Source organism: Typopeltis vanoorti, chromosome 16 (assembly GCF_054136105.1).
Source record: "Typopeltis vanoorti isolate ZY-2024b chromosome 16, IOZ_Tvanoo_1.0, whole genome shotgun sequence".
NCBI classification, from domain to species: domain Eukaryota; kingdom Metazoa; phylum Arthropoda; class Arachnida; order Uropygi; family Thelyphonidae; genus Typopeltis; species Typopeltis vanoorti.
The window spans coordinates 47,815,174-47,840,664 of record NC_143564.1 but is presented as its reverse complement, the minus strand read 5'-3'; the positions used below and the strand labels follow the sequence as shown (position 1 = coordinate 47,840,664).

Here is a 25,491-nt window from a genome sequence, read left to right as displayed (position 1 = left end):
ACTTCTTTTTTCTTGACTGCCTTTTTAACTTTGTGAACTATGGAGTTCTGATTTTTCTATTCTTTCAGACCTCACCACATGCCTCTGGCTTAATCAATGTTTCTTCCATGTTTGCTATAGAATCTCCAAGGCTTTGTTTTTGTTTTCAAACTCTTTCCTTTCTTGAATTTTTTTTTTCTAGAATAATGTCTGTGTAACTGAGTCTACAGTTCACCTCTGAGAACTGCTCAATTGTGATTTGTTGTAAAACTTTTTATGCACTCTTCTTTTCAATATGAAATTCCAATTTTATTCTGCTCAAATCCCTGTATGGAGGATTTGAAAGTTTTTCTACTTTAAATTCAAATAATTTAAAACAATTTCAAATATGCTTATATCCTGAACCAGAGAGAGAGGAACACCACTGTCAACAAACACATAGTCACTGAAACATTTTGTATTTCTTGCATCTTCTCACTATGTAAATTTGTGCACATTTTTATTTTGAAACACAGTGTTAAATGAAGATAACCAATTATAAAGTTGACTAATTGCCAGTTTTTCTTGTTATCATTTATTTTAATAATACAGACTGCATGTATTTAATTTAAAACGAAAATTTCATGCAAATGACTTTCGAAATTTAAACATTAATTCTGAATTTCATTTCTATAATTTTCAACACTTCTAGTTCTCTTCTTTCTTATGTCTTTTTTTTTTTTTCATGTTATTATTTTGTGTGATATGTATGATTCCCACAAATCCCATTCTCTCATTATTGTATGACTTCTTGCCTTGTCATATTCATTTTTATAATTTCATACTCTTCTGTTCGTTCTTACATCTCTCATTAATGTTTGAATTTGTACTTTTTCATTTTGTCATTTCTATGTGCTATACGTATGATTTTTGCTTATCCTTTGTGTTCTGTTGTAAATGTACGATTTCTCCACTTATGTTGTTTCCTGTCCATTTCCTTTGTTTACTGAACTCATCTACACTTTTCTGTACAAATTTATCACTCTTTAGCAGAAGAGTATATTGCCTTGGCTGTAAAATATTGGGCATTTATTGGCCCATTTAGCTTTTGCGGGAATGGCATTTCCAATTATAGTGCTAGGTCACCTGAAGAAAGAGAATTCTGAGTTAGTTTCTAGTCACCTATTAGTGAAACTTTTTTTCTAAGCCAGTTCCTGAATTAGTCATTCTCTGGTGCAGGAAATAGGTTTTTTTTTTGCTCCCAGAAACTTGACTTTTTAATCCTGCAACAAGAAAATTGATTGTAGAATCCACACTATCTCAGACAATAATATATCATGTTAAGGACCATGAGATAGCAGCGGTTATCTGCCATAGTCTCTTCACCACCTGGTGAAGAGAGTATGGCACCAAATCATATACAGTTTGCCCCAGCTATCTCTTACTGGCTAAGGGTGATATCAACTGCTCAAAACTCAGACTGTTAAAATAGCTTTGTCTACTGCCTTTGAGGAATAAAAGGCAGCAGGGGATTTATTAATTTATTTATTATAGTTCAGTAGCAATGTGCATTATAAAATTAAGGTAGTCAAAACCTTGACTTACTCTCCTCTACTCCACAATTTTTTACCCTTTTTTTGCTTCTAACAAAATTTTGTTATTTTCATCCAAGTATTTAACAGTTGATTCACGACCTGACGTTAATTTAGCTTTTGTCAATATTACCTAGTTATGATGCAAAATGCTGATAAATTTTATATACTACTTTTCACAGCAATTACTCCCAAGTCATATTTTGAGCTGATGGATTTCAGTAGCAATCCCACAAAGCTATCCTCCCCTCTAAGACATGACTGACCTCTTTACATCTACTTCCATGGAAATGCAAATTGTACATGTTGCTGTTGTTCTGGGTAGACAGTCAAAAATATATGCAAAATTTTTGGCACAGATTATGGTATCATTTGCTATGAAATTCAATTTGCAACTGTGAAGGGTTTGAACTTTCACTATTTGCAACAGTATGTTAAAAATATTATTATTATTATTACTACAGGCTACTCCAGGGAGTCCTTAGACTCATCGAGGGAGGCTCTAAACATCATGTTCACACAACTGTTCAACATTCTCACGGTATCTATCATACCTTGCCTTGAACTCGCTCATTGTCATAGCACCCACAACAGACTCTGGCAGTTTATTCCACTCATTTACCACTCTAAAAGTAACGAACCCAGTTCTAACATCCCTGTTAACCACACTCTTGCCCAGCTTCCATGGATGTCCCCTAGTTCTCCCACCACCAGTCCTGATCTCAAAAATATCCTCTGAATTAATCCTATAGAATCCTTTTAGCAATTTGAATGTCTCAATCATATCTCCCCTTTTCCGCCTATCAACTAGTTTCTGCAACCCACAAATCTTCAACCTGTTCTCATATGGTTCATTCCATAGACCTGCTATTATCTTAGTCACTCGCCTCTGGATCCTCTCCACCTCCTCCCCATCAAGAAGGAACCGAGGTGACCAAATCTGGGCACAGTAGTCGAGATGAGGTCTTATCAGGGCTCGGTACAGAGGTACAATAACTTGCTTGTCTCTGCTTATCAAGGTATTTTTCAACAACCAAGTGAGTTGATGAGCTGATTTAGCTACTTTCGCAATGTGCCCCCTAAACTTCATCTCCCTATCCACCAACACTCCCAAGTCCCTGGCCTCATCAATCTCTTGGAGTACAGTTCCACCAATGTGGTATACTGCTGCTAATCTTTTCACTCCGAAATGCATAACCTTACATTTTGTCACATTAAATTGACATCCATTCTCCTTAGTCCAGAACTCCAATCTATCTAAGTCATCTTGCAAGACTTTGACATCTTCTGCATTCACTATTGCCCTACCCAACTTTGCATCATCAGCGAACAGATGAACTGTCCCACTTAGACCGTTCCCTATATTGTTAATGAACAGATTAAACAGCAGTGGTCCAAGAATAGAACCCTGTGGCACACCACTAGTCACAGGCCGTCTTTTGGACTCTACTCCTGAATAAACTACTCTTTGATATCTCTCCATCAACCACCCAGCTATCCATCTCACCAACCCTATATCCATTCCCATATGTTGTAGTTTACGGATGTGGTATCCTGTCAAACGCCTTTGCCAGGTCCAGCAGTATCACTGTAAACCCATTTCCCTTATCCAGTTCAGCCGTCACCTTGTTATAAAACTTGAGCAAGTTACTGAGGCATGATCTACCCTTCACAAAGCCATGCTGTCCTCTGTACAGTATCTCATTTTCATCAATCCATTCCTGTATTTTTCCCTTGACTACTTTCTCCAAGACCTTGACAACGACTCCTGATATGCTGATCGGTCAGTAATTTGCAACCATAGTCTTGGATCCTCCTTTATGCAGTGAAACTATTTTCTCCTCTTTCCACGCCTTCGGGACTAAGCCAGACCCGAGACTCAGATTAAACAACATGGTGAAGGGCACTAATAATTCCTTAGCCGCTTCATGCAAGACCTGTGCCGGTATACCATCCAATCCCACAGATGTATTCACATTAAGGTTCTGTAATAGACTATTCACCTCCACTTCATTCATCACAATTCCCGTATAAACTAATGGTTCCTTCATTTTTTCAACGTCACCACCTGGATGATATACTTTTGCAAAGTGCGCGCTCAGTAACTCCACTATATCAACTGGTTCAGTGAACTGTTTACCATCGTCATTCCTTAAAATCATTTTGCCATGTACAGTTTTTTTCTTGCTTGCAGCATACTGAAAGAACTGTTTGGGATTCTCTTTTGCTTGCATAGCTAGTTTCCTTTCATAATCAGCTTTTGCTGTTTTTACCACACTCGTTACCCTTCTGGCCTGCCCTTTCTTTAAATTCCCTCCATAGTTGTTTATTTTTTTGCAGCTCAAGCTTAATGGTGTTATTCATCCATTAAACCCCTACTTGTTTCACTATTCGGACCTTAGGTATACAGTCAGCCATAACCTCCTGTAAATGCTCTTTGACCATTTCCCATGCTCTATCAACGTCCAGCCCTTGCAGTTGTACATGCCATGGCACTGATCCAAGCAATCTCCTAAGCTTGTCATACTTGCCAGCATGGTAATTCCACATATACCCTGTCTTAATCACAAATTGCACACCTTTAGCCACCTCCCAGGTCAAGACCTTATGATCACTCTCACCAATAGGTGGCAACATGGTCATATTCATTACAGTCAAATTTTGAGATGCAATTACCAGGTCAAGCACTCTCACACCTCTAGTATTTTCAACTACATGCTGTTTCAGATAGTTATCCCTTAATAATTGAATAAAATCCATTTCCTTCCTCACATGTGTCCTCTCCTCCTTCCAATCAATGTTACCATAGTTGAAATCCCCATAATAATTACCCTCCTTCCACTCATTTCATCAATTTGTTTATGCATACCATCTCCACCATCTATTCCATCACCTGGTCTATAGCAGCACCCAACTGTATATTTTATTCTGCCAGTGTCAATCTCACACCAAATAGCCTCAAATGAGCTCCTTTCACTATCCTGCAATACTTCAATTCTCCTTGGCTGCAGTTCATCAGCTATCATCAATAACACCCCTCCCCCAATATTATTCTCTCTGTCCCTCCTAAACATACTATAACCTACACATTCTATCCCACTAACTATATCATCTTCCGTCAGCCATGTTTCACTAATGCCAATAACCTGTGGCCAGGAAGAGCCAATCAATGCCAAAAATTCTTCCTTCTTGTTCCTAATACTCCTGGCATTAGTATACATGAATTGCAGTGATCCCTTTGTCCCACCCCTATCTTGATGCGTTATTCTAAATGTCCCATTCCCATTTTTTGTCCTTAGTGCTGGCTCAGGTACATTATATACATTTTTACACTCAACTGTCTCACTGATGTCTGGATATCCACTTCCCCCCCCTCCTTGGTAGTTCTAGTTTCCCTGGTTCTGCACATCCATTTTCACTTCATTCAGCAACACTTTTTCCAGTCTCCGCACACCAAGTCCATTCAAATGCAGGGCATCCATCTTGTATAAGTCCTTTCGCCCATCAAACTCATTCCACACGTCCACAAATTCCACATCACACCATCACAATATCACACTATTGACTCTATGAGACTTAGGCCAGAGCTTTTTCATAGTTCAGTATAGCATGCTTTACAACATGCTTTAAAGAAAATTCTCTAGGAATGACAGAGGTCTTCATAAATCTATTACTTATTTTCCCTGACTTTCATCAGGGAAATGCTATATGTTATAGTGGTGTTTGATATAGTACTTATTTCTATAGGAGGATTTTGCAGATAGGTCTCAAAGATTTTAAACAACTTTTATCTGTGTCTCTAATGAATGGCATCATGTGCATTATGTGATAATTTCTATTATCACTAGAAATCTTACAACATGCTTTAAAGAAAGTTCGCTAGGAATGTCAGAAGTCTTCATAAATCTGTTACTTATTTTCCCTGAATTTCATCAGTTGTTAATGTCCTGCACGATATGATCTTCAAAGCATTTCTCCTGACATTGCTTCTACACAGCATGCAAGTTTATGAATAATTTCTGATGAATTTCTACAGGCTTTTCCTCTTGATTTGACTAGGACTCAATGAATAGCCATAAAATCCTGCAAAAACATTTAAAAAAAAAATTTCTGTTAAAAAAACTTACAGTTAAAAACTCAGCATAATAGGTGCAACATTTTATCAAGTAACAAACAATACTGTTCAGCCTACAGCTGTAAAAAAATAAACTGCAACCTGTAATAAATAATTCTTTATTTATTAGTTTTTCACAAAAGCAGAAAGTTTCATGTATTTCAACACAAATTTTATTACAAATAATAAATATGAAAATTATCAAAAAATATTTCTTTAGGATTTAATCAGGTCATGAGATATTTATGAAGTTAAAAAATTTCAAGCAAATTACATGTTAACCAACTTACATAGTGCAGTGACAAACGATGAAACAGGTGGATGACATGGAAAAAATCCCAATCTTCCAAGATTATCAAATGCAAAGAAATGAAATCGTATTAGGATAAAGTGCATTTGAAGAGAAATAAATTTTCCCCTGATATGAAATCCAGTTAAAAGGGTAGCAGCTGTTCTGGTAAAGATGACTAGGCCATAAACTCCCACAAAAAAGGAGAGCATATTTAATATCGCCAAATAAGGTGCAGCATTATCTAGCACAAACTAAAAAACAGAAATATAAATAAAAGCATTTAATATTGTTGCTACTCATGTACAATTATACAAAAAAGGACTACCTACATCTATATATTTGCCAATATTTCATTTAAACAATAAAAATTACATTAGGAAATTATTATTATTACCCTAAGACCCCCACAGAGTCAAAGACTCATCTAGGAGGTCCCCTTGTCATACACACACACACACACACACACAGCTCATCATACCATGCCTTAAACACATTCAAATTCCCTGCAGACACCACACTGTCAAGCAAGGCATTCCAATCATTCACAACTTTGCATGCAAAAACCTGCTAATTGCTCCCTTATTCGCACCCTCCTTATACAGCTTCCAGGATTATCTCTTATTTTCCACCTGATCTCCCACAATTTTACGAAAAACCTCTTGAACACTGATCCTATAACAACCCCTCACCAACTTGTACATTTCTATCAAATCACCCCTCTTTATCTTATCCACTAGACTCTGTAAATTGTATCTTCTCAACCTTTCCTCATATTCAACATTCTAGAGATCAGAAACTACCTTAGTTAGTAGCCTCTAGACCCACTCCAACATCTCTTTGTTCTTTTGAAAACCAGGTGACCAAATTTGTGCACAGTAGTCCATGTGTGACCTAATCAGTGCCTTATGCAATGGAACAAAAATCTCCTTACTTCTACAAGTCAGTGTCCTCTGCATCATTCCCAGAATTCATTGAGTTGTCCTCACAATTTTAGCTCCTTATCCATCATCACCTCAAGATCTCTTATTCCCTCCACCTCCAACAATATATCCCCACCAAGTGTAAATTGTACATCCCAATCTTTATTTCCCAAATTTTAAAACCTTACATTTTGCAACATTGAACTGGTGTCCTCACTCCCATGCCCACCACTCACTCAATCTACTCAAAGTCTTGTAAGGCCACACCATCTGCTCTACTCCTCATATTTTGTCCCAACTTTGCATCATTTGCAAACAACTGAATATCCCACCCAAATCTTTCCCAATATCATTAACATACAAGTTAAACACAATGATCCTAAAACAGACTTCTGAGATCTCTAGTGACTTTCCTCTTCTGGGATATTGCTCCTCGATACACAACTTGCTGACACGTATCATGTAGTCAATCTACGATCCAATACACTAGTCTAATATCCAGCCCCATATGAGAGCAATCCTAAAAGAATCAAAAAACATTAAAACCAAGTCCTTTCAAATTTCCAGAATTCATTGTACACTAATACTAGGAGTATTAGGAACAAGAAGGAAGAGTTTTTGGCCATGGTTGGCACTTCCAGATCACAGGTTATTGGTATTAGTGAAACATGGCTGACTGTAGATGATATAGCTAGTGGGATTGAATGTGATGGGTATAGTGTGTTCAGGAATGATAGAGAGAATAAAATGGAGGGAGGAGTATTGTTGATGATAGCTGATGAGCTACAGCCAAGGAGAATAGAAGTTGAATTGCAGGATAGAGAAAAGAGCACATTTGAGGCCATTTGGTGTGAGATTGTGGCTAGCAGAACTAAATATACAATTGGGTGCTGCTATAGACCAGGTGATGGAAAAGATGGTGGTGACAGTATGCACAAGCAAATAGAAGAAATGAGTGGAAGGAGGGTGATTATTATGAGAGATTTCAACTATGGTCGCATTGATTGGAGTGAGGAGAGGACACACGGGAGGAAGGAATTGGATTTTATGCAGTTATTAAGGGATAACTATCTGCGACAGCACGTAATGGAAAATACTAGGGGTCAGAGAGTGCTTGACCTAGTAATTACATCTGAGGATTTGGCTGTAACAAATATGACCACATTGCCACCAATCGGTGAGAGTGATCATAGGGTCTTGATTTGGGAGGTGGTTAAAGGTGTAGAATTTTCAATTAAGACAGGGTACATGTGGAATTATCGGGCTGGAAAGTATGACAAGCTTAGGAGTTTGATTGGCTCAGTGCCATGGCATGTACAACTGCAAGGACTAGAAGTTGATAGTGCATGGGAGGCAGTTAAGAAGTGCTTGCATGAAGCAATGGCTGACTGTATACCTAGAGTACGAATAATAAATCAAGTAGGGATTAAATGGATGAATAACACCATTAAGCTTGAGCTGCAAAAAAAGAAACAACTATGGAGGGAATTTAAGGAGAAAGGTGACCGGCAGGCACATGAATGGTATAAAGCGCAGGCCAGAAGGGTGACGAGTGTGGTAAGAAAAGCAAAAAAGGATTATGAAAGAACATTGGCCATGCAGGCCAAAGAGAACCCTAAACAGTTTTTTAGATATGTAGCAAGTAAAAGGAAAAATGTACATGGCAGAATGATTTTAAAGAATGCCGATGGTAGGGAGGTAACTGAATCAGTTGAGATAGCAGAGTTACTGAGTGAGCACTTTGCAAGAATATATCATCCAGGAGGTGACATTGCAGAAACGAATAAACCAGTAGATTATACGGGAATTGTGGTGAATGAAGTGGAGGTGAGTAGTCTATTGCATAACCTCAATGTCAATACATCTGTGGGATTGGATGGTATACCAGCTCGTGTAGAACGAGAAGCAGCTAAAGAATTGTCAGTACCCTTGACCATTTTGTTTAATTTGAGTCTCGGGTCTGGGTTAGTCCCAAGCGGGTGGAAGGAGGGGAAAATAGTTCCACTGCATAAAGGTGGTTCCAAGACTGCTGTTGTAAATTACCAACCGATTAGCATATCAGGAATCACTGTCAAGGTCTTAGAGAAATTAGTCAAGAAAAGAATACAGGATTGGATAGATGAAAATGGGATATTGTATGGGGGACAACGTGGTTTTGTGAAGGGTAGATCATGCCTCAGTAACTTGCTCACGTTTTATAACACAGTGACGGCTGAACTGGATAGGGGTAATGGGTTTACAGTGATACTACTGGACCTTGCCAAGGCCTTTGACAGGATACCACATGGAACCCTAATCAGTAAACTGGAGCAGATGGGGATAGATATAGGGTTGGTAAGATGGATAGGAGGGTGGTTGAAGGAGAGATACCAGAGAGTGGTTTATTCAGGAGTGGAGTCAAAAAGACGTCTTGTGACTAGTGGAGTGCCGCAGGGCTCTGTTCTTGGACCACTGCTTTTCAATTTGTTCATCAATGATATTGGAAAGGATTTGAGAGGAAGTGTTCACTTGTTTGCTGATGATGCAAAGTTGGGTAGAGCAATTGTGAGTGCACAGGATGTCAAAATTTTACAGGATGATTTGGATAGTTTGGAGGACTGGGCTAGGAAAAATGGATGTCAGTTTAATGTGGCAAAGTGTAAAGTTATGCACTTTGGGGTGAAAAGAACAGCAGCAGTATATCGCATTGGTGGAACCGTACTCTAGGAGATTGATGAGGCCAGGGATTTGGGAGTGCTGGTGGATAGGGAGTTGAAGTTTAGGGGGCACATTGCAAAAGTGACTAAAACAGCTCACCAAATCACTTGGCTTATGAAAAATACTTTAACATGCAGAGACAAACAAGTTGTTGTTCCTCTGTATCGAGCCTTGATAAGACCCCATCTGGACTTCTGTGCCCAGTTATGGGCACCAGGGTTTCTTTGTGATGGGGAGGAAGTGGAGAGGGTCCAGAGACGAGTGACCAAGATGATAGCAGGTCTGTGGAATGAACCTTATGAGAATGGGTTGAGGATTTGTGGGTTGCAGAAATTGGACGATAGGCGAAGGAGGGGTGATATGATTGAGACATTCAAATTACTGAAGGGTTTTTATAAGATTGATCCAGAAGATATTTTTGAAAATATGACTGGTGGTGGGAGGACTAGGGGCCATGCATGGAAGCTGGGCAAGAGCGTGGTTGACAAGGGTGTTAGAGCTAGGTTTTTTGCTTGGAGAGTGGTGAATGAGTGGAATAATCTTCCAGAGTCTGTTGTGGGTGCTACGACCGTGAATGAGTTCAAGGCAAGATATGATAGATACTGTGTGAATGCTGAATAGCTGTTCCAGACATGATGTTAGGGCCTCCCTCGATGAGTCTGTCGACTCCTTAGAGTTTCCCGGAACAACAACAATAATAATAATAATAATAATAATAAAATAAAGAATATAACTGAGGGATTCTGCTTCAAAACTCTTCAGTATGAATTTTAATTTGGAATTTAATTTTAGTCCTGACATTATTTCACAATGTATTGTATTGAGGTAACTTGCAACACTGAACTGTTGAACCATTGAACATTGAACCATTTCTGCTTTACAGAAATGGCATCTGAAAGTGAATGTTCTGGCTTTTTAACCAGAAAGCTTTTAGAACATCAAAAATATTTGAAAAAAATTGGGATTTATTTTATTGTTAGAAATTACAAAAGGTAAGATGACAATAATGCAATGACTAGTTTTGCTATGCTGGTAGCTTCAACAGGGTCTCATTAAGTATGTACATACAAAATGCATAGAATATACCTTAACATGAAACCAATTATGGAAGAAACAACACATGTAAAGATGGCATATATCATCTGTTCTTTCAGCAGTGTTTTCAGATGGCTGTTGATGTAATTATTATTATTATTACGGGTATCTCTATGGAGTCAGTGGACTCATCGCAGGAGACCCAAACTAGCAAAACAATATCTGTCATATCTCTTCTTGAATTCATTTACAGACGAACAGCTCACAACTAAGTCAGGCAATGAATTCCACTCATTCACCATCCTCCAGGCAAAAAACCTTGTTCTGACACAATTGTTAACCACACTCTTCTTTAATTTCCAGGGATGACCTCTTGTTCTTTCATCATTATCACACAGCTGAAACATTTACCCTGCATCAATCCTATAAAAACCTTTCAGTAATTTAAATGTTTCTATCATATCCCTCTTCTCTGCCGATCTCTGCAATCAACAAGCTCTCAATCTATCAATGTAGGGAGCATTTTTTACATCACTCACCAACTTGGTCACTCTTCTCTGAACCCTCTCCACAGCCTCATCATCTCCAAGGAATCCAGGTGACCAGACCTGAGCACAGTAATCCAAATGTGGAAGTATCAACGCTTTATAAAGGGGAATAATAACCTCTTTATCTCTGGATGTCAGCGTGTTCCTCAACAACCAAGTAATCCTATGTGCAATCTTGGACACCTTAGCAATGTGTCATCTGAACTTGTAATTGATGTCTATAGTATGTGGTATTTAAAGATTGTCTTTAGATACTTCAAAGTATTATACAAAATTAATTCTTGGTTCCTGTTGAGGGAACCATGCGAATAAATGCCTTCCACAGATTTTCTGTAATAAGAAATTCTACGTAGGGTATTGTGGTTATATTCAATGCCATACTGTGGTTCATGGAACTCATATGTAGTTAGATCTGATTTTTTTTCATCCCTTTTAAAAAACATCACTGAGATGTTTTTTTTTCTTATTTCAAATTTATATTAGCCTGACTGATGAAGGCAATCCACAGGAAAATTAAATTTTATAAACTCCTGGATAACTTATGAAAAGGGCTACTGTCTTTCAGAGATTTTAATTACCAAAATTACTACATTCGGTCACATACAATTGAACTGGATATCGTTCCTGATGCCAGTCTGACTGCATATTCAAAACTTATCTATAAAAATAAGTTTTAGAACATGCACTACTGTCTGCTGGCGGGAAAAAAAAATAAAATGAATCAATGTTTGAAAGAAGCCTTTTTCAATAAAATTCTTATTAAAATTACCAACTTTATTTCACATAAATGTTATCAGTATTAGTTATTTTACAGCAATCTCACAAAATTTTATCAAACAAACAAAGATAAATCTTACCATTTAACTGTGCTTATTCCTGATCAGGAAAAGGAAGCACTTCCTTCCAAGTCTTACTTATCCACTCCACATTGAGATAGCATAAATCTTACTTATGCTATCTTAATGTGGAGTGGATAGAATGAACACATTAGGAGTGTACATCATGGCAGGGCCACCTTATGTGCGACTAACATTCCATTATGTGTAAGTGAATATGCTGGGAGTCTGTTAATCTTCTGAGATATTTGTCTCATCTTAAATGCAGACATTTGTAGCAGAGGAACGGTTAGCTGAATAAGCAACATGAAAACCATGAATGAATGAAAGAAAAAAGTGAATGAATTTAGGAACCAAAATTTTTACAACATTCAGACTAGACAATATGCCTAAGCCATAATTAAAAGGTGAAAAAAGCATTATGTTACTCTTTGAGATTAGTAATCACCAAGGAAGAAATGGATTCATGTGAGCAGAGTGGAAATTTCAGGAAGGTAGTGAACAGAAAAGAGAATAACAAAACTGGAAAATGACAGATCTTTTCTTTTAGAGTAATGATTCTATAAGAAAAGATCTGAATTTGGAAAATTTACCTTTAAACACACACACTCAAGTTTTAACACTAACATAATCTACTCAATAAAAGTTTTAAATGACATTTGAATCCTAGATTTCATTCCCAAGTACTGGGCCTAGTCAGCAAATATCTCTGCTCTCCAACCAACAGGCTGTGGGTTTTCAAATCCCAATATGGCATGGATGCTTATGAATATTTTTATATTGTTTCATACTAGCAGATGATTTTCATTGCCCACTAAGAGACCATCACCTTTCTTACTAGAAACCTTCAAAAACTTCTAAAAAGCTTCATGTTTGGTCTTGAGAGCAGGAGTTTTAATCCTCAGTCCAGCAATGGTATTAAACATAAGATAGGTTTACCTTTAATAGATGAAATTCACAAAAAAGATAATGATTTATTTATTTATGTTATAAATATCTCACAAATGGAATCAGGTTTTCGAATACAACATTGACTATGTAAGTTTTGCTAGTCTCAACAACTAAGTTAAGAGCATGTAAATGCAACTAGGACTGTTTGATCAAATCCCATAGATAATGGATGTTTCTGAAAGCCTTTACATGATTTTCATTACTCAGTACAAACCATTATTATTATTATTATGTAACACCTCCAGGGAGTCCAATGACTCATCGAGGGAGAGTGTGCCAACAGCATCGAACAATTGTTCCCTTCCAACTACTAACCGTGCTCAAGCTTGCTTAACTTTGCTGAGCCATTAGTAGCAGAGGCTCTACCAATCTTTGCTGGCTAAACCATCATCCTACTTATTGAGGAAACCATGTGAATGAATGATTTCTACAGATTTTCTGAAGTACTGTAATAAGAAATTCTAAGCAGGGTAAAACCAATAGACTGTAGGTTCAAATCGCAGTACGGCATGGATGTTTAAGAATGTTTTCAGATAGTGTCATATTGGCTCATGAATTTCATTGCCCAGTATGAGACCACCTTACTTACTTGAGACTTGAAAAAGCTTCATGTATGGTTTCTAGAGCAGGAGTTCTAATCCTTAGTCTAGCAATGGTATTAAACATAAAATACATTTACCTTTAGTGGATGGAATTCACAAAGAAAGATAATAGTGAGATTTGTTTACTTATTTTATATATATATAAATGTTAAGGATACCAAGCAATTTTATAAGCTGGGTTTTTAATCCTTTTTCCCAAGTAAGCAAACAGACAAGTAAGTCAAGTTTGCGGCTGCACATAGTGCAACACTAGGCAACTCGTTGCAAAGGTGGAATAAGATCTGATCACTTTCCTTAGAATGTTTCACTAATATAAAACACATTTCCTTGTGGAAATGTATGATGCTATGCATTAAGGTAATGGTCACTACCCATACCGGTTTCAACTGTTTATTGAGGTCTCGTCAGTGGACGCCAGACCTAAAAGATGTCAAGGGTGAAGTAATACAGAGCTTATAAAACTTTTACCTAAACAAGTTGCCATAAGGTGCTTTGACCTCATTAAGTAAAAATCTCAGGATGAGAGTAATATGTATAAAGTTTTTTACCTTGGGTATATATTATGTTAAAGATACCAAGCAATTTTATAAGCTAGGTTTTTTAATCCTTTTTCCCAAGTAAGAAAACAGACAAGTAAGTCAAGTTTGAGGCTGCACATAGTGCAACACTAGGCAACTCGTTGCAAAGGTGGAGTAAGATCTGATCACTTTCCTTAGAACTTAGAATTTCCCTAGACCTGCAAACTTGACTTACTTGTCTGTTTGCTTACTTGGGAAAAAGGATTAAAAAATTGCTTATAAAATTGCTTGGTATCGTTAACATAATATATACACAAGGTAAAAAACTTTCTATAGCATTTAACTATAAGTTATGGTAGTCTCAACAACTACGTTAATAGTACATCTATGCAACTAAGGCTATCAATCAAATTTCACGGATACATAGATGTTTCTGAAAGTCTTTAGGTAGTATGGTGTTTTCATTACTCAGTACAAAAACCATCACCCTGCTTATTAAATGCCTTAAATGAATGAAAAAAAGCACATATTTCACTCCCAAAGAAGACTGCTGAATAATCTCACACACACAAAAATAAGCAAAACTAAAAATTAATACATTTAAAATATGATTTACTTGGACTACCTTTATTATCTGCTAAATAACTCAAAGCAACATTATTTGCTGGCTGTTAAGGAAGATTCCTGAAGTGTTATCTTAAGGTGGAGTACCATTTACTATATAGCAGCCAGTCTGCAGAAGCACATTCCTTCAAGAGAATTCCTCAAATGAGTAATGTATAACAACCACTTGAGGTTTCCAATAAGTAAAATGGTGATGTTTCACTGAATGATTCCAGTCATTTGCCACCTAAATCTTTAGATATGGTGTTTTCACTGCCCTATTTATTAAAAACTGAAATAAATGGGATTTTTTAGGGTTTTTTTTTCCCCAGTTGAATGTTTTTAAATTTTTTTTAAATTTTCAGTCTAGATACATTTCCTCCAAATAGGGAAAGTATGTTATGTGGTGGCCAATATTCACTCAGCAAAACTGCCAGAGACCTGTAAAAACAGGCTATGCTATGCTGTAGGAAGGCATGGTCATGACTAGAGCATTATTGCCAAATCTGTTCATTTATTGTTGCAGATTTCTCTAAAGTATATGTATACAGAACACACATTCCTTTTGCTATTTGTAACAAAATGCTAGACATGTGGCTTAATGTCAAAGCTATTCAAATAGAAGCCAGCTGAAACTAATCCTTATATATATTAAAACTCATTAAACAATTAATCTCAAATAACTAGATTGGGGGAATGAGATGTATGCATATGATTCAGATTCAGATTATATTCTTATTCAAAAATTAAAAAAAAAAAAAAAAACTACTCTTTTGAGAGCCATTTTCGCAATAAAATATGCAGTGAGTAAAAAAAAAGTTTTACTCACTGCATATTTCAGAATTATGCTTCACCTGTTTCAGAGAAACTGTTTGTTGTACATCATAGCAGAGGCTTAAAGATTTGTTTTGCCAGTTGGATTTTCTCTTACACTGCTACCTCCCATGATTCTGCTCCTCTGTATAACAAAACTTGCCTACCTTGTCAACATCCTTATGTCTAATTAATTTCCTACCCTCAGCTATTTTAGTGTTAAATAAACAATGTGCACTTTTAGAAACTGACAGTGGGAGAAGCTTCACTTACCATGTCTATGATGATGGAGTTAATTATTCTATGGACTCCTTGTAAAGACACAGCTGTAACACAAGCCATTTGTGATCTGTATGGGCAAAAGCACATCAGCTGTTACTTAAATGCATACTTGTTGCATGTACACAGCCAAATTATTTCTCTGTATCTCAGTTTCTGCTTTCATGAAAATACAATTCTCCAATAGCAGATCACATAATTTTTAAATCAAGCTAGTTTTATTATTATTGTAATTCAGGACCTCCACAGAGTCACAAGACTCATCATGGGAGGCTACCTTAGAAAAAACACTCTTTGAACTCATTCCCTGTTTGTGCTCTTACCACTCTATCAGGCATACCTTCCATACAAAGAAACCACTCCTCACTTTCATGCTCATGACCTCTTTTGCAACTTCCAGAGATGGTCCCTTGTCCTTGCTCCTTCTCCTACCAAACCCAAGACCCCCCCCCCCCCCAATGTCAACCTTGTAACTACCTCTCAACAGTTTAAATGTCTCAATATATCACCTCTTCTTCTATCTACCAAACCTTGCAATCCACATTCCCTCAGTCTATCCACATAACTAATATTGTACAGACCTGATATTATCTTTGTTATCTGCCTCTGCATACTTTCCAAGGTTAATTATTCCATTTCAATTCTTTGGGACCAAATGTGAGCACAACAGTCCAGATGTGCTTTTGATGAGGGTGGGCTTTATACAATGGAATGACAAATCTTTCATCTTTGATGGTCAGTATCAGTATTGCAGCAATCCTATGGTTACCTTCACTACCTTTCAATGTGTTCCCTGAATTTCAGTTTTCTATCAATCATCCCTCCCCAATCCCCCCCCCCACTTCCTCCCACCTCCCATTGATGGATCCCAAACTTCAAGACTTTGCATTTAGCTGAATTAAACTGATAAGCTGGAAAAGCTCCGGGTTATGATGAAACACCAAGTGAACTTCTTAAGAATCTAGACAGGACTGTCGCCAGATTAGATCACACCCTGAGGCAATTAAACATCACCCCTGATGGATTATACGACAAAAATATAAGAAAATCTCCAATTGCTATTTTGTTTTTATTACAAGAGAAACATTAATGCATAACGATTACATAATAATATTAATTAAATGTTTGCTCCATGGGGATATTGCACAATAAAACTGTTTATAAGCACTTCTAAATTTAAATTATAAGCTATGTCTGCCTCTATCGATATAGTTGCTAGACCAACCAATCTTTCTTGGGTCATTGCTATTTGCAAATAATTTTTAATCAGTTTAGTTTAAGGTTGGAAAAACTTTCTGCACTTGCTATGCTAACAGGAATTGTTAGTGTAGCGATGGCACCTACTGCAATATGGCTGAACAAGTGCCCTTATTAAACCATGCCGTGAGGTAGGTAGGCTGCCTCTATGCTACACCTTGTCGACGGTACTGAATCTAGGATATAATGGAACTGACATTTTGCATAAACTTTGCAAGAAAATTTGGAAAACTGAATGGCCTGAAGACTGGCCAGATCTATATTTATGCCACTACACAACAAAAGGGAGCACCAGAGATTGCAACAATTATAGAACTATTTTCTTAATCTCACATGCAAGTAAAATTTTGCTATACGTAATTAAAGAAAGAATGAACAAATTTTATTGAACATCAAATTCCACTGGTCTCTACCAGTGGAATTTGATGTTCAATTTTGATGAACCAGAAACGAAATTCCAAATTTGAGACATCTAATAGCAAAAACACATGTTCAACATTCCAATGTATCTGTACTTTGTGGATTATACCAAAAATAGATCAGAATAGTTCCAAGTAGAAAAAGCAGTGAGACAAGGATGCATCCTTTCCCTGATCTATGTAGAGCATATAATGAGAAAAGCTCTAGATGGTTGGGAGGGTGGAATTTCAATTAGGGGAAGAAAAATAAAAAATCTTAGATATGCCGATGACACAGTACTAATAGTCACTAGAATGGAAGAGCTAAAATCACTCAATGAGAGTTAAATGGAGAGCATAAAATGTGGGCTAAAAATCAACAGTGCTAAGACCAAATATATGGTGATAGGAAAAGAAGAGAACTCTCAATGCAAAATTGATCTAGAAAAAGTCTAACAGTTTGTATATCTGAGAGCAGTAATAAAAAATAAAGACGGCTGCAGATCTGAAATTAAAAGAAGAATTGCTATGGAAAGAGAAGCAATGATGCAACTACAGAAGATTTGGAAGACAAAAGATCTCTCTGACTACCAAAAATATGCTGCTCAACAGACTTGTATTTCCAATTGTTCTATATGGTTCAGAGTCATTGACACTAAATAAAATGGATAAAAAAAGACTCAACACCTTTGAGATGTGATGCTGGAGAAGGATGCTGAGGATTTCATGGATGGAAAAAAAGAACTAATGCTAGCATCATTTTACAACTGAACATCAAAAAATGGCTATGTGATAAGATAAGAGAATACTTTAATACTTTAGCCACATCGTTCGAACGAAGAATGATACTCTGGAGATGATGATGATGATGATGCAAGGTAGAAAGAAACAGAAAAAGAGAATGTCCATGGTCAAGATGGCTGGATCAAATCCCAAAAAATATCAGGTATTTCACTGGAGAAAACTTCAGCTGCTACAATAGACAGAAGATGGAGGAACATTATTAACAAGGTCATGAGTCCTCAGACATGAGGAGACCAAAGAAGAAGATTATATTAAACACACTGTAATAAGAAATCCCACAGAGAAGCAAACTGCTACTGTTGCATTGCCAGAGCAGTATTAAGCTGAACATGATGGAAAGAAGTATAACTGCCACTGGGATAGCTACTCCTATATGAGAAAAACCACCTCCAGTTCTGTACAACTTTGAAATTCCTTAAGGGAGGTCCTAATTGGGTCTTAAATATGTTTACTGCAGACAAAAGCAGAAAGGTTTGTACTTCTGCAGTAAAATCTTAATATTACTGATAGTCTGGCAAAACCCATGACAGTTCTTGTAAAAATTTTCCTGCTGTTTTGGCTTTGTGGACACGACAAGTTTTCAGGAGGTTGAGGGCTTAGATTTCTCATGTTAATTATCAAATAATTTTAGGAAGTAGAGATGGCCAGTATCCATCTCTTTCTCTTTCTCTGGTAAAATATTCAATAAAACTGATGTGTCAGGGTCAGTTGGGAAGTTTAATTTACTTTCAGCATATACTGAAGTCATTCTTTCTGTGGGGGTGTATGGTGGTTTATCTTTAAGTGATATTATTGCCATAATTTTTTTTGATAAGTGGGTTCTCATTGAATGGAACATTTTTAGAGTTGTTTCTAGAGTGAGACCATAGGTCATGCAACTGATATGCTCAACAGAGCAGCACTTGTAATCAGATATGGTAAAATTATCAAATGGTGGAATAGACATACATGTCTGAGATGCCACTGATATAGGTGTAGCATTGGCTAACTTCCTTTTTTGCAGCCTGATATATTTGTTCTGTTTTGATTTTTTGTATTTAATTTCTCCATTTTTGACATGGATAGGAGTAAGTTGGGTGATCTCAGTGACAGTTGTCACATTCAACTTTCTGTGCAGAGCAAGATTTGTTATCATGCTCTTTACTACTGCATTGGACACAGGAGGTAGAACAATGACAGGCAATTTGAACATACCCATATTACTGACATTTAGAGCATCTTATTAAATTACAGATGTACAGTCTAACAGAACATGTGGGATACTCTGCTGTTACAGATTTGGGAGGTTTAGGGTGTATCAAAATTAAGAATGGTGTTACTAGCTGAAACCAGGTGACTATCCATAAGTATCAAAACACATCTCACACTTGTCACTCTGATTTTTAAGCTCTGAATATATTTCTTCATCAGGAAAACAAGGAGATCTCATTCTGATATCACTCCTCTACAATAATTGAGTGTGTTATGAGATGTAACTATGATTGGTATTCCACCCATTTATGTAGCTCTCAGTAGTTTCTCAGAATGTTGCTGACATGATGTTTCCACAAGGATATCACCAGAATGTAACTGCTTAACAAATTTGAGATATTCTACCAGTCCTTCAAAATCCTTTTGAATAAAGACAGATGACATTTTCCCTTATTGGCTTTTCACCTGTTCTGTGGACGATCAGAAACACTGGTACATTTGTAATGGCATGACATATCTTTTGTTTCTTACTTCTGTTACCCAATGCTGTATCTACAGTACAGCTGCAAGGGATTTGTGGTATCCAAAGTATTCAAGATCCTTCTGATGGCTTTCCAGTGGAAGGTCACAGGAGGCCTGAGATTCAATATTCTAGGAAAAGAAGGAGGCAATTTGCTATAGTCATCTATGAAAGAGTTGGAAGAGAAGAATGAAGCTGCCAGGACATCAGCCTTATCTTTAGGTAATGTTACCATTAGGGTGAGATAGAGGAGGTAGCACAGATGGACAAAAGTAGTGCCTAACAGCTTTGGCTATGAACCAGACAGCACAAGCAATGAGTTTTCTACATTTATCCTTGTTGATTTTAGATGTTGTCCTTTTAATGGCAGTTTTACAAGTCTGCAGGTAATTGTGTAGGCTGTGAAAGGTTGTTTGCTGTTTTGGAACTGCCCTGGCACACTTTTTGGAGAACCATGGTTTAGATATGGGTAAGGAAATTTACAAAAAAAAAAAAAAGTGAGGAATGAAAGCCTCCAACATGGATTATTTCTGTAGCAATATCACAACAAGTATCAGGATCTGAAGAATGAAAACAGTACTCTAACCATTGAAAGGAGGAGTAAAGTCGCATTGGTTCTCCCATTTGGTACTGTTGTAATGCCAGAGTACATGAGGTCATGAATGTCTGAAGGAAGGCTGTTTTACCAGAGATGAAACTTGGATGAGATTGTGATCTGAATCACCAAGAGGAGCAGTCACCTGAGCAGAGTACCTGGAACTAGCTAAGAAGAGACCCAGAATATGAGCGAGTGTAGAGAATTCTTGGTAATTCAGGTAGGGAGATGAATAATCTGTTTTAAGTCATTGCTTCCAGTAAAAATCTTGGTCTCTCTTACAGCTTGCTCAGTAAAACTGTAAAAAGGGAGCCTTCACGCAACCTGTGAAGTATTTTTCACACTATGATTATGAATAAAAATAAATAAACAATGCCTTAATTTTGGAACATATGGGGCATTTTTAAGATTTGGATTTTTTTTTAATTATAATTGTATGATAAAAATAATTACCTTCAATCAAGTTCTTCAAGAATAAATAAAATGTGTTGTGAGCTAAGAGATTAGGCACAAATAGAACAAAAAATTGATAATGACATTGATTTTCTAAGGTGATACAATATTTAAGTGAAAAAAGTATGAAATTATCTGTTATTTTGTCCTGGCATTAAAAACTATAATTATATGATAAAAGAAGTAGAAAAATAAAATAAAAATAATTTGTAGGTATTTAGTCTAAGATTCCAGTTATCCAGCATATAGCAAGGAACTACATTTCCTGCTATAGGTGTAGAGATGTAGCAGTGAACAAGAGAGTGTTCTCCTCAGTATGCAGGATTATCACACTTTGTAATGGATATGGTAATCAAACTGCATTTCATATCCAGGTTCTTTCAACAGATTTTATGCATCATATCCAGGTTATGCTGGATGTATATATAAGTCCAAGCTGATAGGGAGGTTAAAAGTTTGATTTCCTTCATTCCAAAGTAAGCATTGTTTATTTTTTTTATTCATAATCATAGCGTGAAAAATACTTCACAGGTTGCGTGAAGGTCCACACTTTTGAAATAGCAATATTCTCACTACAATAGGTGCATGTGTTAAAAGTGAATTCCAAATTTCTGGACAATAAAATTATTATTATTATTATTAGTAATAGTAGTATTTTACTAAAAGTGGGATAAAGGAAGATTTTTTTTTTTTATGTACATATTAGTTTAAATCAGAAAACACTGTGTTATCATAATGTAAAATACATTCTATAATAAGAGTATAGTGATAACAATAGTTACATAATATTCTATTATTCTCATTTTCTCAAGAAGAGCAAATGAAAGTAAGATTAACTATTACTGTTGTTATTAAATTTTATCTCCAGTGGAAAAGAAAGAAAACTATTTACTATTAAAATATACAATTTTCAGAAAAAAACTACAGAGCAATCCTCAACAGAAAATGTTCATGTTATCTCGTAATATTCAAATTTTGTTTTGAACGAAATACCAGTTTTAATCAGGATTTTTTATTTTTTGAAACATTTTGTGTAACGCAATCCCACGTAATGCAACCATTTTTTGAAATCTGCCTATTATAAGACCATTTTTAGTAAATAAGAGTAGTTTGCCAATGATGAAATTTGTCTTTTAAATTTTTATAACAGTGTGTGTGCTGCAGATGTGAAATTTTGAAAGTAGCACTAATCATATTTAATTTGGGCTGACAACAATGGTATTATCTTTGATGGAGAGCATAGATTTACTAACAGGAGGTCATGTTTTAGTAACTACTTATTACAATAAGGTGACAACATCCTTGAACAGAGGAGAGGGATACACAGTAGTATACTTAGATTTCGCAAAGGCTTTTGATAGATTACTGCATGATAAGTTGATAGTTAAACTAGAGCAGATGGGGTTGGATATTAGATTAGTGAATTGAATCAGAGACTGGCCATCTGTAAGTATCAGCAAGTTGTGTATGGAGGAGCAATATCCTGGAAAAGGAAAGTCACTAGTGGTGTGCCTAAGGGTTCTATTTCAGGGCCACTGCTGTTTAACTTGTATGTTAATGATATTGACAAAGATTTGGACGGGGTATTCAGTTGTTTGCAGATGATGCAAAGTTGGGATGAACTATGGAGAGTAGAGAAGATGTTCTGGCCTTACAAGAAGACTTGAATAAATTGAGTGAATGGGCACGGGAATGGGGATGCGAATTCAATGCTGCAAAATGTAAGGTTTTAAAATTTTGAAAACAAAGATAGGATGTAAAATTCACACTTGATGAACACATATTATTGGAGTGGAGGAAGAAATAAGAGATCTTGGGGTGATAGTGGATAAGGATCTGAAATTGAGAGGACATATTGCCAAAACTATGAGGACAACACAATGAATTCTGGGAATGATGTAGAGGACAATGACTTGTAGAAGTAAGGAGATTTTGTTCCATTGCAGAAGGCACTGATTAGGCCACACACGAATAACTGTACATAGATTTGGTCACCTGATTTGCAAAAGGATGAGGTGTTGTTGGAGAGGGTCCAGAGGTGACTGAAGGTAGTTTCTGATCTCTGGAATGTTGAATATGAGGAAAGGTTGAGAAGATGCAATTAACAGAGTCTGGTGTATAAGAGGAAGAGGAGTGATATGATAGAGACAAGTTAGTAAGGGGGTGTTATAGGATCAATGATGGAGAGGTTTTACAGAAATCAGTTTGAGATCAAGAGAGAACCAGAGGTCATCCCTGGAAGCTGTATAAGGAGGGTGTGAGTAGCAGTTTTTTACATGCAGAGTTGTGAATGATTGGAATGCCTTGCCTGAGAGTGTGGTGTCTGCAGAGAATTTGAGTGAGTTTAAGGCATGGTATGATGAGCTGTGCGTATGACAAAAGGACTCCTAGATGAGTCTTGACTCCAAGGGATCTTGGGATGATGATGATGATGATAATAATAATAATTTAATTACAAAATAGCAAAGTAAAAAAATAATACTGTTATGCATATTCAAAGGGAAACAATATAAAAATAAAATAAATTTAAGAAAAATATTAAAAATAAAGTTAAGACTTTTTAAATACTGACAAGAACAAGAAACCTATTTGTAAAAAGAAAAACAATAATTTAGCTGATCACTATTCCCTAAAAAAACTGGAAACTGCGACCAAGAAAGAAAAGAAAGTAGTGGCTGGAATAATCAAATAGCAAAGAAAAATGTAGTTATAGATAAGAGAATAATTATTTCACTTCATTCGTCTACAGGTAAGTGAAGTTATAGATTTCGGATACAGAAATGTGAAATACACTCAGTGAAAAGTATGAAATCTGAAATGATAAAAAAAAAAAAAATGGATATTTATAATTTAGTTATTGTGAGAGATCGTGGGTGCGTTGGGGACGGTTATGATTGGAATACTTCAAAACAAACAAAAAATTTAAATAAATTCTGCATATGATGTCCCAAATGATTTCACCATATGTTTTAAAATGGTTAAGAAACAGAATTATCATACTGAAATGGGCACTCTACAACAAATAGCAATAATAATAATAATCTGTTTTGCTAATGTAAATAACTATTTGGGAACATTGATCAAGTGTAAACAGATAAGTATTTTAATACCGACTAGTTTCCAAACTTAAGCTGTTGGCATCGTCAGGGTACAAGCACTGAGGTTAAAACATATCACAAAATAGATCTTAACTGTAAATTCTAAAAATTATAGTTACAAACTAAAATAGCATTGAACATGAATAGTACATGTATCGTGTGTACATGATTTACTAGTTGTTGCTAAGGAACGTTCTATATTTAGCATTAAAGTTCATTTCTCTTGTGTTCAGAGATCTAATTAGGGTTTTCCATATATCTGGAAGTATTAAACCTTGGTACCTGTTAAGGTTATCTGTAGTGCGTGCAACTGTGGCTGCTTCTTTAAACATTTGAGAGTGGTAGTCTTCTTCTATGTAAGGGGTACAACTTTTGTCCCACTCAATGATGTGGTTTGTTACGGAGAAATGCAACGACAAGCCAGATATGTCTAGTCTGTTGTTTTTAACATAACCAATGTGTTCCTTTTGTCTAATCTCGAGGCTTCTCGAAGTCTGGCCGATGTAACTTGAACCACACGAGCATGGGATATTATAGACTCCAACACACTTACAGAAAGGATGGGTATCTTTTGGAGATCATAGTAGTTTACAAATTATTTCTATAGGTTTGAATGTCACTCTTATTTTGTGTGGTTTGAGGAGATTAGCAAGCTTGTTAGAGATACTGCTCACATACAGAATGGCGATTGTTGTAATATATTGAGTGTCTTCTCGTTCTCTTTGTGGTGGCTCAGAGAAAAGGATTTTGTCGGCGAGTCTTCGTGGGTAGTCATTCAAGGCGAGGTTATTAGATATCAATGTTAATTCATCCTGGAGGTCCTTTTCATCTGTTGTAATTCGGACAGCTCTTTTCTTCAGTATGTGTACTATACTGAGTTTGTGAGAAATGTGGTGTGAGGAGCTCAAATGTAGATAACGTCCTGTATTCGTAGGTTTCCTGTAGACTGATAGGTTTATAAGGCCATTAACTTGCTTCTTAATTAAGATGTCTAAGAATGATAGTTGTTTGTCTTTTTCAAGTTTTAGAGTAAATTTAATAGAATGGTGAAAGGAGTTGATTTTATTGAGAAAATCAATTAGGTCATCTTTGTTGTGGTTCCATACAATGAAGATATCATCTACATATCTCCACCAAATTATTGGTTTAGGATTTATTTGAGATAGAATTTTATTTTCGAGATCCTACATAAATAGGTCAGCACAAGAAGGTGAAAGGGGGCTACTAATTGATAGGCCAGTTAATTGTTGGTAAATAGTTTTCTTCCAAGAAAAATAGTTTGAATTTAGGCAATGATTGTAATTGTACAGTGAGGTTATATCTTGTAGGAATAAAGTGCCTAAGATGTTGATAACTTCCACCACAGGAACGTTTGTAGAAAGAGAAGTGACATCTAAGCTTGCAAGAAGATCATTAT

The 25,491-nt window shown here is 36.3% G+C and overlaps 1 protein-coding gene across 1 annotated transcript in view; it reads right to left on the bottom strand.

Moving 5' to 3' along the window:
* Positions 1–25,491, bottom strand: part of LOC150098002 (organic solute transporter subunit alpha) — a 190,179-nt gene that overhangs the window by 24,094 nt on the left and 140,594 nt on the right. Inside the window, exon 7 of the mRNA XM_090405982.1 lies at positions 5,955–6,207. Within this exon, the coding sequence (XP_090262108.1) occupies positions 5,955–6,207 (253 nt within the window). The remainder of the gene's footprint in view (positions 1–5,954; positions 6,208–25,491) is intronic.